Genomic DNA, 19,482 nt, shown 5'->3' with positions numbered 1-19,482 from the left:
CCAGTAGTTTTGTGCTTTGAATCCCACCTTTTCAAAGGACTTTGAATATGCAAAGTATTGCTAGTGCTACTAATATTATCCAGATGTGAGAAATCTTTTCCATGGGCCCACATTTTCTTAATAGAATATGGCCAAGCCTCTGCAATGCAGGGCTCCTGCTGCCACAGTTTTAAGGTGGGAGAGAGCTTTCTAGAGGTTCTTAAACGGGAATGTTGCATATTCCCTTATACTTTTGTAGTTTACTTTATCCTATTATATTTGATGGGATAAGTAGTACCAAACTGTGGCATGTGGCTACTCACTGTTCATCTACAGAACTTTGTAAGGACTATGTGCAGGTGTTAACTGAAGTAAGATACTAGAAAATTTAATACTTTGTAAATGTGAATGCAGGCCACATCCTAAATCCATGCAGCTTTAGTAAACTGCTCTATTCCTCCAGATATATTCAATAATAAATAGTCCAGCTTTCCCCAACCTGGTTTCATCCAGATGTTTTGGACTGCAGTTCCTATTATCCCTGACCACTGGCCATGCTGACTGCAGATGATCATAGAATAGTAGAGTTGGAAGGGTCCTATAAGGCCATCAAGTCCAACCCCCTGCTCAATGCAGCAATCCAAATCAAAGCATTCCCGACGGATGGCTGTCCAGCTGCCTCTTGAATGCCTCCAGTGTCGGAGAGCCCACTACCTCTCTAGGTAATTGGTTCCATTGTCGTATGGCTCTAACAGTTAGGAAGTATTTCCTGATGTCCAGTCGAAATCTGGCTTCCTGCAACTTGAGCCCATTATTCTGTGTCCTGCACTCTGGGATGATCGAGAAGAGATCCTGGTCCACAGGTGTCAAAACACAGAAGCCCAGCAAGAAAAATGTTGGCAACCTATCTTTTCAAATATGTAATACCCATAACAGAAGCTACTCCAGGTGTAGTACTAACAATGACATGCAGAATAAAATATTTCATAGAATCACAGAATTGGAAGGGGCCTATAGGGCCATTGAGTCCAAGCCCAGCCTCTTAAATGCCTCCAGTTTTGGAGACCCCAGGTAATTGGTTCCATTGTCATTCCGCTCTAACAGGAAGTGTTTCCTGATGTCCAGTTGAAATCTGGCTTCCTGTAGCTTGAGCCCATTATTCCATGTCCTGCACTCTAGGGTGATGGAGAAGAGATCCTGCCCTCCTCTGTGTAACTTTTCAAGTACTTGAAGAGGGCTATCATATCTCTCCTCAATCTTCTCTTCTCCAGGCTAAACATGCCCAGTTCTTTCAGTCTCTCCTCATAGGGCTTGGTTTCTAGTCCCCTGATCATCCTTGTTGCCCTCCTCTGAACCTGTTCCAGTTTGTCTGCATCCTTCTTAAAATGCAGAGACCACAAGTGGGATGCGGTACTCAAGATGAGGCCTAACCAGTGCTGAATAGAGGGGAACTAATACTTCATGCGATTTGGAAACTATATTTCTGTTATTGCAGCCTAATATAGCATTTGGTTTTTTTGCAGCCACATTGCATTATCGGCTCATACTCAGCTTGCGATCAACGACAATTCTAAGATCCTTCTCACATGTCGTATTGCTGAGCCAAGTATCCCCCATCTTGTATCTGTGCATTTGGTTTCTTTTTCCTAAATGTAAAACTTTGCATTTATCCCTGTTAAATTTCATTCTGTTGTTTTCAGCCCAATGCTCCAGCCTATCAAGGTCCCTTTAAATTTTGTTTCTGTCTTCCACGGTATTAGCTGTGCCCCCCAATTTTGTATCATCTGCAAATTTGATAAGAATGCTCTGTACCTCCTCATCCAAGTTGTTAATAAAAATGTTGAAGAGCACTGGGTCCAGGACAGAGTCCTGTGGTACCCCACTCGTTACTTCCACCCAGTTTGAGAAGGAACCATTGATAAGCACTCTTTGAGTACAATTCTGGAGCCAACTGTGGATTCACCTGATAGTTGTTCCATCCAGCCCACATTCAACTAGCTTGCTAATCAGAATATAAGGGGGAACTTTGTCAAAAGCTTTACTGAAGTCGAGATATATTATGTCCACAGCATTCCCACAGTCTACAAGGGAAGTTACCCGATCAAAAAACGAGATAAGATTAGTTTGGCAGGATTTGTTCTTCATAAATCCATGTTGGCTCCTAGTAATCACTGCATTGTGTTCTCAAGGTACTTACAGACTGACTGCTTTATAATCTGCTCCAGAGTTTTTCCAGGGATTGATGTTAGGCTGACTGGTCTGTAGTTCCCAAGTTCCTCCTTTTTGCCCTTTTTGCTTTCTCAGGATCAAAATGCAGCAGTACAAGAGTAGCTTCACATTTTTATTCAAAGTGATAACAACTAAACTGTCAGGTCTACTTTGTTGTTATATGCCTTCAAGTTGATTATGACATATGATGACCCTATGAATCTTTTTGGATATATCCATAGGGTTTTCATGGTAAGAGGTAATGGGTCCAGCATCCTAGTCAATCTAACTGGGAATTAATTGACAAGGTATAATAAATACAACAGTATTGGGAGTAGCAATCTTTTAAAGTACTCATAGCATGGACATTATTCCTCCCCAGTAAAGCTCACCAAGCAGTGACGACCAAGAAAATACACATTTGAAATTCTACAGAGGGGAAAGCAGTTTAGGAAGAAGGAGTTATGGAAGAAAGATAGCAAGTCTGGAGAGGGTCAAACGCCTCCCTGGTATTCCTCCACTCCAAATTGACCTCTTCTGAAGATACTTTTTCCCCCTAAAGAAAGTTTCTGTTTCCTTATACATAACTGTATATGTTGTTAAGCCCTAAATACAGAATTGATTCTTTGTCAGAAATCTGAATTCCACAAAGAGAAGGACAATAAAAGTGTGAACCTGGTTGTATGAATATTTTTTATTTATTTATTTATTAAATTTTTATACCGCCCCATAGCCGAAGCTCTCTGACGGTTCACAACATCAAAATATCAACATACAATTTAAAAACCACACATTAATCAATTTAAAACATAACTCATTAAATTTCCAAAAAAACTATACTAAACTAAAATACTAAAATACTAAAAATACTAAAATGCTAAATACTACAATACTGAAATGCTAAAATGCTAAAATGCCTGGGAGAAGAGGTAGGTCTTAACCTGGCGCCGAAAAGACAACAATGTTGGCGCCAGGCGTACCTCATCAGGGAGATTGTTCCACAATTCGGGGGCCACCACTGAGAAGGCCCTTTTTCTTGTTACCATCCTCCGGGCTTCCCTCTGAGTGGGCACCCGGAGAAGGGCCTTCGATGTTGAGCGCAGTGTATGGGTAGGTTCATATCGGAAGAGGCATTCCATCAAGTATCGTGGTCCCAGGCCATGTAAGGCTTTATAGGTTAAAACCAGCATCTTGAATTGAGCCCGGAAACATATAGGCAGCCAATGCAAGCGGGCCAGAACCGGTGTTATATGTTCAGACCGCCTGGTCCGTGTTAACAATCTGGCCGCTGCATTTTGCACAAGCTGCAGTTTCCGAACCGTCTTCAAAGGCACCCCCACGTAGAGCGCATTGCAGTAATCTAGTCTAGAGGTTACCAGAGCATGGACAACTGAAGCAAGGTTATCCTTGTCCAGATAGGGGCGTAGCTGGGCCACCAACCGAAGTTGGTAGAAAGCACTCCGTGCCACCGAGGCTACTTGAGCCTCAAGTGACAGGGATGGTTCTAAAAGTACTCCCAAGCTACGAACCTGTTCCTTCAGGGAGAGTGCAACCCCATCCAGGACAGGTTGAGCATCCACCATCTGGTCAGAAGAACCACCCACTAACAGCATCTCAGTCTTGTCTGGATTGAGCCTCAGTTTGTTAGCTCTCATCCAGTCCATTGTTGCAGCCAGGCATCGGTTCAGCACATTGACAGCCTCACCTGAAAAAGATGAAAAGGAGAAGTAGAGCTGCGTGTCATCAGCATACTGGTGGCAACGCACTCCAAAACTTCTGATGACCGCACCCAGCGGCTTCATGTAGATGTTAAAGAGCATGGGGGACAGAAATTTATAGCAATTAAATATGGTTTAAAGATTCTATATATCATTTAAAAATAAAAAATAGTTAATTTGTAAGCACTTTAAAATGCCACTAAAAAGTATGGCAAAACAATTAAACCAAGAACTCTTGTAATGTTTAACATCTCTAGAACAATAAATAAACTTTAGTGTAATTATAGTATTGGCCAAGAAGGTGTTAATGCCATTTTCTTTGTGAGGCTGGGGCTGTTGGATGCTTGGATGGAAGAAGGTACAGCTGGGCTCCTTGGCTGAAGACTCTGGATTTTGCCTCCCCAAGTGTAGTGCCTAAAGTCCTTTATCACTTCCTCTAAAATCAAATTTGGTTGGTCCTGCACCTATCAATTTGAAGGTAAAATGGGATGGGAGGGAACTCATATCAGAAACAGGACCATTTGAGGAAGTGGGCTTTAACCCTTGTGTTATTATATATGCAAATATGGTTTATTAATATTTAAATAAATCATTCCCCACAACAAAGCCTTGGCAAAAATCCCCCCCCCGAGCTGTTGTGTGTATCAGGGGAAGGGGGAGTTTCCATCCATAACGAATAGCAGGGAGGTTGGGGGAGGCAGATTTTGGTCCAGAATGTAGCACAGGAGAGGATTTTTTAAAGCCCACCCCCATGCAATGTGGTCTTGACTCCCCCCATCCCCACCAACTAAATATGTTAAATGCAATCACCCATTTACCATATCATCTAGTTCAGTGGTTCCCAAGCTTTTTTCCCCATGGACCACTTGAAAATGGCCAAGAGTCTTGACGGACCAATGAATTATTTTTCTTTGTTGTAGCAATTGTTATGCACTGTACTAAATGCTGCATGATTTTAAATGTTATTTTTATTTCTTCTTTTATTTCTTATATTGTACTACCATCTGAATTCAAAAATACAATATAAGAAATAAAAGAAGCAATAAAATACAATTAAAAATCAATATGAATATTTAACGCAGACATGCTGCTGACCACCTCAATGAAGCTCATGAACCACTGGTGGTCCATGGACCACTGTTTGGGAAGTGTGGAGCCCCAACTCCCCCAGGAGGAGCAGGGAGATGAGTCGGCCGAGCCCCAGCTTTCCCAGATAGATCAGGGAGGGGAGCCAGAGGTGGATGAGGTGTTTGAGGGCACTGAGGGAGGGGGTGAAGTCGACAGCCCGCCAGTTCCCATGGACAGTCCTCCCATCAACGCAGAGCTCACTGCACCTACAAGCGCCCCAACAGAGCTGTTGGGGGATGACCTTGCACGCGCGCCAACTCCACACTCCCCAGTTGGCACTTCAAACGCTTCCCTGCCAGGGTTCCCCATCCCCTGAAGTCGAGCTGGCAGCTAGTGAGCCTGCACTGTCAGATGAGCAGGTGGAGGCTTGCCCCCCCTCGCCCTGCGCAAGATGCCGTGAAAAGCAGGTCGGTCAGAAGGTGAAACTTCAAAGGAGTCAGAGATTATGGGCGAAGACCTTTCCTATTTAAGGCAGCACCCCCCTGACGGGGGGCTGAGTCAACTTACTCCACATACCGCAGAGCATGCTTAGGTAGTCTAGTTAGGGTCAGTAGTAAGTCAGCATAGAGAGGTCTATGAAGCGCACTGCTTTCAATGTAACCGTTACTCTAATAAAACAAGAATTCCAGTCTCGTCTCCATCTCGTCTCTCGGACTCTGGGCAGGACAGGAAGCCCTGATCTAGTTTGCCCTGACAAAGCAACTGTTCTAGTACTGCGGCAGAAATTTCATATAGTTCGCTGTGGTAACTATTTATTTATATCCCTCCTTACAGGCCCATCTATGTGCTTGGAGCAGCAGAGTGGCTGTCACCAGGAGCACTGCCAGGTTTGAGAAGGCCTTGCATAGGATGCACTTTGGCCCCTTCCCCCTCTGTTTTTCCTCCCCACTGCTGCTGCCACCCTGGTTTCCCCCCCCATTGCCATCCTAGCCAGTCTGTCTATTTCCCCCCACTGTCCTAATGATTCTCTCTCTCCCTCCCACTCAAGACATTTCAGGGGCACTGAAGATGGTGGGCGTGACTATCTTCCATGCACCATGCCCCGTCTCTGTAAAAAGTCTCTCTTTTTTTAGGAAAGAAAAGGAATGTTGAAGTGACCAGCATTAGCCCATACCAGGAGCTGACACCGGGTCTGTTTGTTGCCATGCCACACACCCTGCCATCATCTGCTGTCGTCTCTGGTGCTTGTTTGCCTGCACTCCCCCAAACTGCAATACCACAGACTTAGGCCCCAAAGTCCAAGTTCAATGGTGCCACTGGCCATCACCTATGTGGTGGTTGCTCCCAAACTACTCCCTGTAACATCTACATCTTCATCTACTTGTCAAGAGCAGATTGTAAGGTTATATAGATATTACTAGGAGTGAAGTAGGAGCAGCATAGGAAACTGCCTTATACTGAGTCAGACCACTGGTCCATCTAGCTCAGTACCATCTATGCTGATTTGCAGCAGCTCTCCAGGATTTCAGGTAGGAAATCTTTCCCAGCTCTACCCGGAGATGCCAGGGATTGAACCTGGGACCTTTTGCATGCAAACTGCCACTGAGCTACAGCCTTTCCCGAGAGGCATGCTCCAAGTGACATATAAACATGGCCCCTATGTCCCTGCAGAAGCATTAAAGATGTCAGAGGTACAAACACACTAGAAAAAGGACACTGAACAGTTGCCAAGTGTTTCAACTACTGAAATATGCTTCATTACCATACTGTTCTGGATCATGCGATACAAATTCTAGAATATTCCAAAACTTGACAAATCACCTAGCAGGCATTACCGCAGAGCAAAACACTTCTTTATCAGGGATTAGGAACGATGGTATTATTTGTTCCAGGAGAACTATCTCATAATGTTATTTATCCCAGAGCTATTCTCAAACTCTTTACAAAATAAAAATATACAAGTTTGAACATGTGTCCCCAAGAAAAAGGGGCATCTGTTCTCTCCATAATCTCTGCAGTAACCTTTTACCCACATTTCACAGATGACCTCCCTTTTCCTGTCCCTTGGCTATGATTCCATAACTTGTACTTGGCTCCATTCATTTACATGTAAATTACAGGAGAATTGATAGATTAGAAACCTTAAATTATTTACTTCTGCCCTTTGCTCCCACTGAACTCACAGCAGAAGAAGAGTCAATGCATACATATCCCCTTGTTTTCCTTGAGCATAGTACTGTTAGATCACACATACACACACATAGTTTGCATACCGAGAGCTGTTTTGCCAAATAAACATTGTTTTCTTTTGACACAAATAAACTAAGCCAGAAGTGCCTTCCTTTGGGCTTTTTGATCACATGAAGTGCCTGTCTGGCAGCATATTCCTAAATTCACTACTTTCTCAGCTCAAGGTTATTAACATGCCCCACCTTGTCTGAGTTACAGACATGTAAGTAAACTCAAAGCTGCATATCATGGAGGAAAATACATGCTTCTAGTTTTTCTCAGCTTTACAGAATCATTGTGGACTACTAGAGTAATGGCTAAAATATTGGGTATGGATCTGGGACAAATGGGTATAAATCCACGGTTAGCCATAAACCATGGCTCTGGGCATATCACTTTCTCTCAGTCTAGTACATTACAAGGAATCCCATGTACCTTTCTTCAAAGAACAGGACACAAACCATGACTCGGCATGATTGTATTTACTTTGTAAACTGCCCATCACAGCATATGCCACCGGAGCTGTTCTCTTGAGGTAACAAGCAAACTGTGATAGGAGCCTGTAATACCAACAGGGGACAACTTGCAGCATGATGTCTTTTAATGTTGTTTTATACATACTTTTTGTTATGGTTATATTATTTTATACCTCTATCCAGTAACTTGTAAAAGCGTCTGGCTTTAACAAATAAACAATCCAATTACAAATTCAATCCCATAAACACCTAAGAAGAAATGGCACAGTGATTGTCACCATTATCTTGAGGCATATTTACATCAAGACAAGGTTTAACTCCAGCTTTAAAAAAAAATCAATCTGAACTCTAATTAACCAGTGGAGCTTTGAAGCTCACTTACTAGAGAATAAATCCCGCTGAAATACACTTGGACTAACTTCTGAATAAACCTGCTTGGAATTGTGGTTTTTTAAAGAGACCTGCTGCCTAGCATATTGCTTACATGCACCTATTCCTTGCACCGGATAGCTTTTCCTTCCAGATTCATTCATTCAATGTTATTTCTAACCCACCTCTCACCGAGTGGTCCCAGGGTAGGAATACAACAATAAAACAAGTCAGTAAAACCATAACTGTAGATACGTAATAATTAAATCATCATAAAACATCATTAAAATACACAAGATTAACTAGCAGCAGGCGACAAGCAGTTTCAAACTGAGTGGCTCATTACAGTTTTCACCTCCACCAAAGACCTGGGCAAAGTAGTGCATCTTCACCAACCAATGAGAAGGCAGCAATGTCAGTGCTAGATGCGCCTCCAAGGAAAGGTCATTCCAGGAATAGGGTGCTCCATGCTGCAGAAAATACCCTTTTACGTCACTGTTCCTTGTTCATCAGTGGTAGAACCTCCCCTGCAGATCTTAATACATGGACAGGATGATATGTGAGGAGGCATTCCTTCAGTTAATTATTCAGGTTCTAATGCCCAATATGTAAGTAAAGGCTCTCTCCATAATTCCCACCCCACCTCAGGAACATATGGTTGTTATGATAATATGAGTAACCTGGAGTGGTTCAATGGAGCAGGAGGTTCTAATGTGGGAGGCATCCATATATCACATGGCCCATATGATTAAATCATTACATGGACTAGGGCGATCTAGGTTTAAAGTCCCACTTGGCCATGAAGCTCATTGAGTGAGCTTGGCCGAGTTATGATTTCTTGGCCTACCTATCTCACAGGGTTGTTGTGAGGATAAAAAAGCATGGAATAATCATGTATGTTGCCTTGAGCTCCTTAGGATAAAGGTGGGATATAAATGTAATAAATAAAAATAACTCTGAATATCAACAATAAGGCTTCAGGAATTTTTCACAATATACCACACAACCAAAGGTAATGCATGAACTGGGCTTGAGGACCACAGGCAATTGAATGAGAATGAAACTCAGTTCACCTAGATCTAGAATATAAAAGGAGCATTTGCTTACACCTAATTGTTTATGGATTGAGACACAGAGTTGATAAAGTAAAACAAATCTGAAACAACTGACAACTGTAATAGAGTGTTTACTTTGTAATTACCATGTATTTCAGGTCTGTACATAGAGTACTAAACTTATATATTTCATATAGATATTGTACTTCTTGATAGGTGAAAGAAAATATTTGCAGTAAAATCCATGATTGATTTACTCAAGTGTAGTTCATATTTAAGTCAGTTATCCCAATCAAGCAAAAGAATGTGGCTTTTCTGAACTGAGTATGGAAGTGTAAAATGGTACTGCACTGGATAAACCACTCTGTATCCATCACTTGGAGTTCCTCCTGTAGTGATTGTTGCTCAGTTTGGTCCATGCATGCATTCCCTAACTCAGAGATGTGGAACCAGTGGCCCTCCAGATGTTGTTGAACTCCAACCCTCATCATCCCTGACCCATTGGTCACACTGATAGGGGCTGATGGGAGTTGAGAGCCCATCAACATCTGGAGGGCCACAAGTTCCTTACCCTTGTCCTAACTGATGACTCGCATAATTGGCTCTGTAAGATATTTATCTGTAATGGGGTGTGTGAATCCAGTTCCCCTCCAAGTCCTCAAGTCCTAACATCACCCCTGCAATGCGCATAGCGAGTGCATATGGAGAAATTTCGCAATGCAATAGTAAGGGCCCAGTTCCTCTTCTACGTTCATAGTTTCAAAATCTTAGCCAATTGGGCTATTCTAAACTTGGCTACTGAATTTGCAGGTCACTTCGTCAAGCAAATACTACAAAAACAAAACAGAGATTGCTTGTTGTCAAATACAAATATGGGGGAGGGAGGAATCTTCAAAAGGCACTTTTTTCCTAACAGCTGAACAGTTTTGCACAACATAATGAATAATGTAGCTACTGGAAACATCACAAGTGCCTAGCACTACAAGGAGACCAGTGGCATTTTCATTTCAAATTTGTATAGTCTTTGGTCAATGCACATCATCTGCATTTCTAACACCTGCTTCAGTCAGCTGTGAAGTGCAATGTTTTCCATAAATCTTCTTTCATCTTTAGCCTGTCCAACCAACAGGAAAAAAAAGAGAATTGCACAATGGCTGCTAATTATTTAGCTTGAGAAAGGTATGAAACTATTCACATGGTTTTTGATGCATTTCAAATTCCATTTCTTAAACATTTGTTTTAAAAGTGTATTATTGTTGTCCTATTTGTACACAATGTGGCTTTTGCCTTTTAAAAAATTGGCATTACATTTACTCACACTAGCAAAATATAAAAATAAAGTAAAATACATTTAAACACATATAAGCAAAGTACAGTGCAATTAGGCAATAATGCACAACAGGGTGTACCTTAATGGGCCATTAACCACAAGCCTCAGGTGTATTGATAGGCAGGAGGCCAAAAAAGGAGGACTTCAAATACTCTAGAAATGCACCAAGGGCTCATTAGTGCATACCACAGAATTACTTGTTGCTATAGTAATATGCACAACATCAACCTATGGCTGGGTGATGTCACAAGTAATCTTTCATTGAACAGGTTTGTCCATGGGTAGGTACAAAAGTTGGCAGGAGACTATAGAAGAAATAAAATTAGCAAACAAAAAATAGACACTATGATGCTTTAGTGGTGTGGGTTTTTAAATTTTTCCCAGTAACTCCTGTAGGATTACTCCAGACTAAACTATTTAAGTATTCTAGCACATGGAGAAGAAAGTGAACTTACCAATGAAGACAACCTGATTTTCACATTCTTCCTCCTTTACATTCCCATCTCCATGTTTTCCAGCAATGCCTGCAACCAGTGGACACTCTTAGATGGGAAATATTTAAGCCTGCTATTGGGCAAGTCACTATCTTTCAACCTCAAATCCTCATCTCACAAAGGGCAGTTGTAATAATTTTTCCTGCTGGGTTGCAGCAGGAAATAAGCACAGTAAGACACGGAAAGGATTCTGAGGACTAGAAGACAAGAGACTTCTGGAAATATTCCTGTAAGCGTTTGCTCATCTGTCTTCCTGAAAATTATCTCAAAGAACAGCAGTCAGAAGAGATGCCAAACAAGTTACGTTGCTGCTTCGTTGCTGCTTCTCGTCTCCTGCATAGGTTGCACACTAGCTGTGAAGCACAGTTCATTGTTGGTTACTACCAATAAAATCATATAATTTCAACTCAATTGCTCATAAATCAATGAGAGAGAGCCTGTACAAAGTACCCTTTGCCCATGAGGTGAGATCTGTTAGGGCACAAAGAAATTGCCTGTTGCTGGTGGCTCTCAGTCCGGCCTTGCTATTAGGCAATTGCCTCAAGCAGGAGATGCTGTTGACCACTGGTGGCAACCTCCTAGCTATCCCCATCTGTTGGGAAACAGAACAGTATGTGCTACATGGCCTGCCATGCATCCCCTGTACTACCTTGCTGCCCTCAGGTGTGGTGGAGGATGCTATCCCATCACCAGCGCTGAAGCAAACGTCAACTGACAGTCCAGTCAGCTTCTGTACATAGAAATGGGATGTGGATCATCTTGTTCTTTGCTTCAGGAGGTCAAATATCTTGAGCTTTGCAGTTAACAAATGCAAACCATTCCAATATCTATACCAGACGTAAGAGTCAATGGAGGTCTAAATTAATTTCCACAAGCTACGTTATCAAACAATCCACTACCATAGCAAATCTTCTCTCTTTCCCAGGGTCCATCCATACCTAACTGCAAAATCCACATTTTCTGTATTCAGTTTTTGGCCTTGAGCTCCATTCATGTCCTGTTTGTGGTCAGATTATTGTGAAAATGCGATTATCAAGCATCTATATGTGTGGGCTTTTTTTTTGGTCTAAATTGCTTTAGCATTAGCCACTCCCCTAAGTCCACCTTTTCAGTGATTGTTCCATAACATTTTTTTCTTTTTGCATGCTTTTTTGGAAGAGCACAGAAATTGATATCTTTCATTCCCATGCGTGCACAGGTTTGGGAAGGAGACAAGGGGCTTGGCATATGATGGAGCAACACCCATGGACCGCCTATTGAAGGAACGTCCATGGCACTGCATCTGAGCACACAGACATTAATGCGATTGATTATCGGTTTAGGAAAGCATATTGTTTTTTGGGTGGTACAGTAGGGCCCCGCTTTTTGGTGTCCTGCTTCTTGGCGTCCCGCTAATACGGCAGCGGCCCAGCAGGGAGCATGAGTGCCCTGCCCTGCAGCGGGAGGCAGGGAAGCTTCTTGGTGCCAGCTGCAGCGGCACTCTCTGCGTCGGCCCTGGACCAGGACACCCCGAACCAGCTGGAGAAGGAGGAGGAGAAAGAAGCAGCCGGCTGGAGACTTCCAGCACCAGCCTCCCTCCCTCTCTCCGGCCCACGGAGAGGGCGAAGTGGGCCAGGCCAGAGAAGTGAGCCTCCCGGTGCAGCCAATGCCGAGGCCAGCGCCAGGAGGCGGGGCAGCACAAGGAGGCACTTGAACCCTCTGCCTTCAGCGGCCCCTGCAGAATGAATGCGGCATGCCAGCCAGGACCAAGATGCCCTTCATGGAGCTGGAGACGAGCCTCTCGGCTGCACGGTTACCACGCGACCTGCCCACCAAGCTGTGCGTGGTGGTGGCAGGCATCTTGGGGAAGCTCCAGGAGGGGAGGAGGAGTCCGACAGCCTCCCCCGTGACGACGCAGTCCCTGCATGGCCCAAAGGAGAGCAGGGAGGCTGCGGCCGGCATGCCCCAAGACCGCCCTCACCACCACTTCCGACGGCCTGGCTGCAACTTCCCCCAAAACAAAACCCTCTGCGGGACCCCCCCTCCGGAACCGCCGTGATCCACTTTGCAGCGATTTTCGCTTTTTGGCAGGGGTCTAGAACCTAACCCGCCACATCAGTGGAGCCCTACTGCATTTCTAATGCGGATTCGTGAATGCGAAAATCTGTACTAGGTTGCAACGCCATATCGACAACGGTGAATTAATGAGGACACAAAGCTGTAACATTGCCGATTATACAGTCGTATGGATGTGTCCCCAGTCTACTCAAAAGAAAAGACATTGGGTTGCATCCAATTAAATTCTACTCAGAGTAAAGGTAAAGGTGTCCCCGCACTTATAGTGCGAGTCGTTTCCGACTCTTAGGGTGACGTCTTGCAACGTTTACTAGGCAGACCGTATATAGGGGATGGGATTGCCAGTTCCTTCCCCGGCCTTTCTTTACCCCCCAACATATGCTGGGTACTCATTTTACCAACCACGGATGGATGGAAGGCTGAGTGGACCTCGACCCCTTTTACCAGAGATTTGACTTCCTCCTTCTGTTGGAATCGAACTCCGGCCATGAGCAGAGCTTTTGCTGCGTTACCGCTGCTTACCACTCTGCGCCACAGAGGATCATCTCTATTCAGAGTAGGCCCACTGTAATTAATGGACCTAAATTAGTCATGTCTATTAATTTCAGTGAATCTACTCCAAGCATGACTAATGCCAGAATCTAAGCTAGAATCTAGAATCTAAAACTGAGAACAGCATCAATTCTGCACAATTTCTAACTGAGGAAATAGAGAAGTGCCTTTTGTGAGTATGAACTTTGTGAGGATGAGCACACTATGAAAAAAGGCAGTAGCAACAGCTAGACTTTACATAAATACCTATTTATAATCCAACATCAGTAGTGAACTTTTTCATACAACCTCCTCTTTTAAGCAACTAAAGTAAGCCAAAGAGGTTTGTTTGGCCAACATTCCCCAAACATCTTTCTTTTTTTCAAGGTACATAGCTTCAACAAAGAGAGAAGGAAGGTATTAACAAGAAAGTCCCCTCCCCCTTAATTTTCTGCACAATGTTTTTAAAAACAAAAACAAATGCAGAACAATTAACAGAAAAAAGCATGAGCAGCATTTGGTACAATATAATGAAATAAAAAGCCAGTCAATTGGTTAGTTCCACACTATGGAATTTTTTTAAATAGTAATGAAATCATTGCTTTAAAAAAATCCATCATTATTAAAAAAAAATGAAGAAGTTGGCTCAGCCTATGAAAATTAGATTTGTAAGTTGTTGGTCATTCCCATAATTAAATCTCTGTCACAAATTTGCAAGAAAAATGGACACTGCACTTAATGCATTTACACAAGTCCTGTCAGGTTGTATAAAGCATTATGCCTACAAAAATGGTGTAGATAAGAATTCTACACATTTTTATTGGAAGGGCATTTTGTGTAAGGATGGGGTGTGCATCTGTGTGTCTAATTTTATGCACGCTTAGAATAAAAACTAGAATTTGAAATATAAAAGCCTCTAGTTTGCTCCCATGGAATATATTGCTTCCCTGAAAAAAACTGATTGAGGCCTCCTTGAAAGATACAATCTTTCCCTAACACAACAGATCTGGCCTTACAAAAGTGTACAGACTGTTGAAGTCACAGTCAATAATGCTACCTTCTTTTATCTACTAACACCCAAAAAGCTGTTTTTTCACATTCAGAAGAGTTCAGAACAGATTCACATGAGTGTCAAACAAGATTCTGTTTGCATCTGCATAGGCTATTCCGCCTAATTAGAACTTTCCTGGCCACATTATTTATTCCTATTTTTATGTGTTTGATGTTCAAGTACCTCAAGTAAAAAGAGAACAGAAGGAACCTGCCACTGAAAAGTATCACTGCTGACCTAGTAGGTGGTTTTGGATGGTGTGGGGAACTTGTGGCCTTCCAGATGTTCCTGGGGTATAACTCCAACTTTGCCCCTTCTGTCAAGTACCATTTACATACCAAGAGCTAAAGCAGATTCAAGACTAGGGATGTTGAATAATCAACAGGGGAACACACTGACTGACTGAGATGAAATAAAAGGAAGATGGAAGCAATACACTGAAGAACTCTATAAAAGATATGCAAGGATGACAGATTCATTCACAGAGGAACCATATGATGAAGAACCAGAAATTTTAGAATGCGAGGTGAAAGCTGCTCTTAAAATACTTGAAAGAAACAAATCACCAGGCATAGATGGCACACCAATAGAGTTGCTACAAGCTACTGAAACTGAATCAGTCCAAATTTTGACTAAAATCTGTCAAGAAATATGGAAAACTAAACAATGGCCCACAGACTGGAAGTGTTCCATATACATCCCAATTCCAAAGAAAAGGGATCCCAGGGAATGCAGTAATTATCAAACTATTGCCTTAATATCCCATGCAAGTAAAGTAATGCTCAAGATTCTGCAACAAAGGCTCTTACCATATATGGAGTGAGAAATTCCAGACATCCAAGCTGGATTTAGAAAGGGAAGAGGCACCAGTGATCATATCGCAAACATACGCTGGATAATGGAACGGATCAAGGAATTTCAGAAGAAAATCACCCTGTGCTTTATAGATTGCAGCAAAGCCTTTGACTGTGCAGATCATGAAAAACTATGGAATGCTTTAAAAGAAATGGGGGTGCCACAGCATCTGATTGTCCTGATGCGCAACCTATACTCTGGACAAGAGGCTACTGTAAGGACAGAACATGGAGAAACCGATTGGTTCCCCATTGGAAAGGGTGTGAGACGGGTATATTTTATCACCCTATTTATTTAATTTGTACGCAGAACATATCATACTGAAAGCAGGATTGGATCAAGATGAAGGAGGTGTGAAAATTGGAGGGAGAATTATCAATAATTTAAGATATGCAGACAATACCATACTACTAGCAGAAACCAGTGATGATTTGAAACGAATGCTGATGAAAGTTAAAGAGGAAAGCACAAAAGCAGGACTACAGCAGGACTACAGCTGAACGTTAAAAGACTAAAGTAACGACAACAGAAGATTTATGCAACTTTAAAGTTGAAAATGAGGACATTGAACTTGTCAAGGATTAGCAATACCTTGGCACAATCATTAACCAAAATGGAGACAAGAAATCAGAAGAAGGCTAGGACTGGGGAGGGCAGCTGTGAGAGAACTAGAAAAGGTCCTCAAATGTAAAGATGTATCACTGAACACTAAAGATCATTCAGACCATGGTATTTCCAATCGCTACGTATGGATGTGAAAGTTGGACAGTGAAAAAAGCGGATAAGAGAAAAATCAACGCATTTGAAATGTGGTGTTGGAGAAGAGCTTTGCGGATACCATGGACTGCAAAAAAGACAAATAATTGGGTGTTAGAACAAATTAAACCAGAACTCTCACTAGAAGCTAAAATGATGAAACTGAGGTTATCATACTTTGGACACATCATGAGAACACATGATTCATTAGAAAAGATAGTAATGCTTGGAAAAACAGCAGGGAGTAGAAAAAGAGGAAGGCCAAACAAGAGATGGATTGATTCCATCAATGAAGCCACAGACCTGAACTTACAAGATCTGAACAGGGTGGTTCATGACAGATGCTCTTGGAGGTCACTGATTCATAGGGTTGCCAGAAGTCGTAGTCGACTTGGAGGCACATAACAACAACAACAAAGCAGATTCATAGAATCATGCTACCAGCTGAGTCAGTCTGGCCAAATAAGACACTGAAACTCTAAGCTTCAGGAAGCTATAAATTCATTCAGTTCTCTTTTAATTTATTAGAAAAGCAGCTAAGTTTTCATATTCACTGCTCTTATATTAACACCAAACTGTTAACTAGAACATCAACACAGCAGTCTTTAGAAATAATATATCCAAAGTAACAGGGCAACTGAGCAATATGCAACTATTTAATATTTAAGCATCTTGTCAATTTATGCCATTTAATCAAACCGAGCCTCTTTGTTCTTGATACAGAAGCAGAAGCCATTGTCTTTAGCTGTTAACTCTAGCAACATAAATTATTATTCCAGATCTGTGACCATATCATAAAATTTGTATTTGTACTGTATAATCATTATTCTTGTATTTATTTATATCCCAGCTTTTAGGGCAAGTCTTCACAAGGCAGCTTACAATAAAAATGTAAAACACACAGCACAATCACACAAACATATAATAAAACAGCATCAGATAAAATTATATGCAGAAATACCTCAATTTAAAAAAGTGTTATGGTCTGCTTAAAGGCCACAACTGAGAGGGCCAAGCAGAATTCTCAGGGGAGAGAATGCCACCAATGAAAAGTTTCCATTAGTGGTTGGTCAGAGAGCAGGGTTCAGGCAGGTTCATACGAGTAGGTGCTCCTTTCAATAATATGTTCCCGAACTGTTCAGGACTTTGAGCAGCACTAACCCTTTATATGGAATTAAATGTCTTCGCTCACCAATCCTGCACCCCAAAACACACAGAGAGACTCTCTCTCTCTCTCTCTCTCACACACACACACACACACACACGCATGCTCCCAGCACTCATAAACTCCCTCCAGACACCCCCTATTCCCCTCACCAACCCCACTCACAACTGGCGCATGCTGGTCATCATAGGCCTCCTAACTTTCCTTGCCTCTTCCTGTGCTGTGTCTCTGTCCCTGCCCCCCCCGCTGTTCCTCTCGACAAACAGTGCCTCAGCGCAGCATGTCTATGCTGCCTCCCCACCTAGGGTGTTTATCTGCCTTCCTCCCAGGCTGCCGCTACCACCCCTTGGCCCCGGCTGCTTACCTGCTTGCTCTGCACCTGCCGACTCGCCTCGCTCACCCTACACCTAGCCATCCTGCTCACTCAGTTGTCCGCCCCCTGTCATCCTTGCGTCCCTCATGCCCTTGCCTTGCTTGCCACCCTGCCCCACACCTATGTGACACTGCGTGACAAATTAGGAAAATATTATATAGATTAAATAGACAGAGGTTACCTATAAGAACATAAGAAGAGCCTGCTGGATCAGGCCAGTGGCCCATCTAGTCCAGCATCCTGTTCTCACAGTGGCCAACCAGGTGCCTGGGGGAAGCCCGCAAGCAGGACCCGAGTGCAAGAACACTCTCCCCTCCTGAGGCTTCCGGCAACTGGTTTTCAGAAGCATGCTGCCTCTGACTAGGGTGGCACAGCACAGCCATCATGGCTAGTAGCCATTGATAGCCCTGTCCTCCATGAATTTGTCTAATCTTCTTTTAAAGCCGTCCAAGCTGGTGGCCATTACTGCATCTTGTGGGAGCAAATTCCATAGTTTAACTATGTGCTGAGTAAAGAAGTACTTCCTTTTGTCTGTCCTGAATCTTCCAACATTCAGCTTCTTTGAATGTCCACGAGTTCTAGTATTATGAGAGAGGGAGAAGAACTTTTCTCTATCCACTTTCTCAATGCCATGCATAATTTTATACACTTCTATCATGTCTCCTCTGACCCGCCTTTTCTCTAAACTAAAAAGCCCCAAATGCTGCAACCTATGCAACCAATGCAAATTGGTGTAATATGAACAAACCACCTACTCCCCCAAACACACAAGCATTCTGGTCACTGAATTCTGCACCAGCTGAAGTCTCCTGTCTTTTAAGGCAGTCCTTTGTAGAGACCATTACAGGAGTCTGGTTTGGATTTAACCATTTTGTGTGTAACTGTATGCAACCTAATCCTTCTGTTTACTCAAAAGTAAGTCCCACTATGTTCAATAGATTTATTGTTAAATAGGTGTGCATAGGACTGCCATCTTAGAGCCACAATAATTGCTGACACCTAACTGCTCTGAATTACTAAAATGCTATCATCTTTTATTAAGTTGCTGTCATAGAAAAACTCAAATCACTTATGTTCCACAATTATTCTAAACCCAACTTTTTAAATGAGGGGAGGAGATAATGATATTAAAGCACAATTCTCTGTGGCATAATTCTAAAATATTCTCTTGGTCTTAATTTATGTAAATCGAATTCATCTATAATTAGTTAATTACCAGGCTCGCTACTGGAAAAAAGTTTTCTGTAACAATTAGTTCTTTAAAACACTATGTTTTAATTAGACCTATGATGTTATTACATTAGTTTAAAATATGCATATATTTCTGCCTCTGCAAATCTACAGCAATTAATTTCCCAAGATTGATTTGAAGCTTAGTTCGCATTTTAAATAAATATGTTCAGTATATGCATCTATCATCGCCTGTAAATGCAGATTATCAAATGTTAATATATAATGAATACCAGGAGAATACATATTTCCATCTAGGGAAACCCTCATTCATATTACCAAGACTTCTACACAAGCACACCAACCATATATAAGTACCATTCTCTTCTCAATTTTATCTGAGAATGTTATCTGACTGCATATCTGAGAAACACTTATAAGAACGCTTTTAGCAGTTGTACAATGATTATAATATAGGTCACGTAACCCAACTCAACAAAATTTTTGAGGGATTATGCCTTGACATCTGAACTACAGTGAGCCATAAGAAAAGAACATTAATTTCATTGTTTTTTCACCCTTTGTCCAAGGACTTGAGGA

General features: G+C 42.3%; 1 protein-coding gene across 6 annotated transcripts in view; it reads right to left on the bottom strand.

Moving 5' to 3' along the window:
* SLC10A7 (solute carrier family 10 member 7) overlaps positions 1 to 19,482 on the bottom strand; it is a 245,325-nt gene that overhangs the window by 146,361 nt on the left and 79,482 nt on the right. The window contains exons 6-7 of one of the 6 annotated variants that reach the window (XM_061584767.1): positions 10,888 to 10,956; positions 9,226 to 10,216 (exon numbers count right to left, since the gene is read on the bottom strand). The exons of 4 other annotated variants lie outside the window; for them this stretch is intronic. In XM_061584767.1, the coding sequence (XP_061440751.1) occupies positions 10,924 to 10,956 (33 nt within the window). In that variant the 3' untranslated portion in view covers positions 9,226 to 10,216; positions 10,888 to 10,923. Of the gene's footprint in view, positions 1 to 3,788; positions 3,893 to 9,225; positions 10,217 to 10,887; positions 10,957 to 19,482 lie in introns of those variants that run through there. One more of the 6 variants, XM_061584768.1, reaches the window with a different exon arrangement.

The sequence above is a fragment of the Rhineura floridana genome, chromosome 9 (assembly GCF_030035675.1).
Source record: "Rhineura floridana isolate rRhiFlo1 chromosome 9, rRhiFlo1.hap2, whole genome shotgun sequence".
NCBI lineage: Eukaryota > Metazoa > Chordata > Lepidosauria > Squamata > Rhineuridae > Rhineura > Rhineura floridana.
The sequence above is the reverse complement of the archived record's forward strand: the minus strand, read 5'-3'. Positions and strand labels throughout refer to the sequence as shown.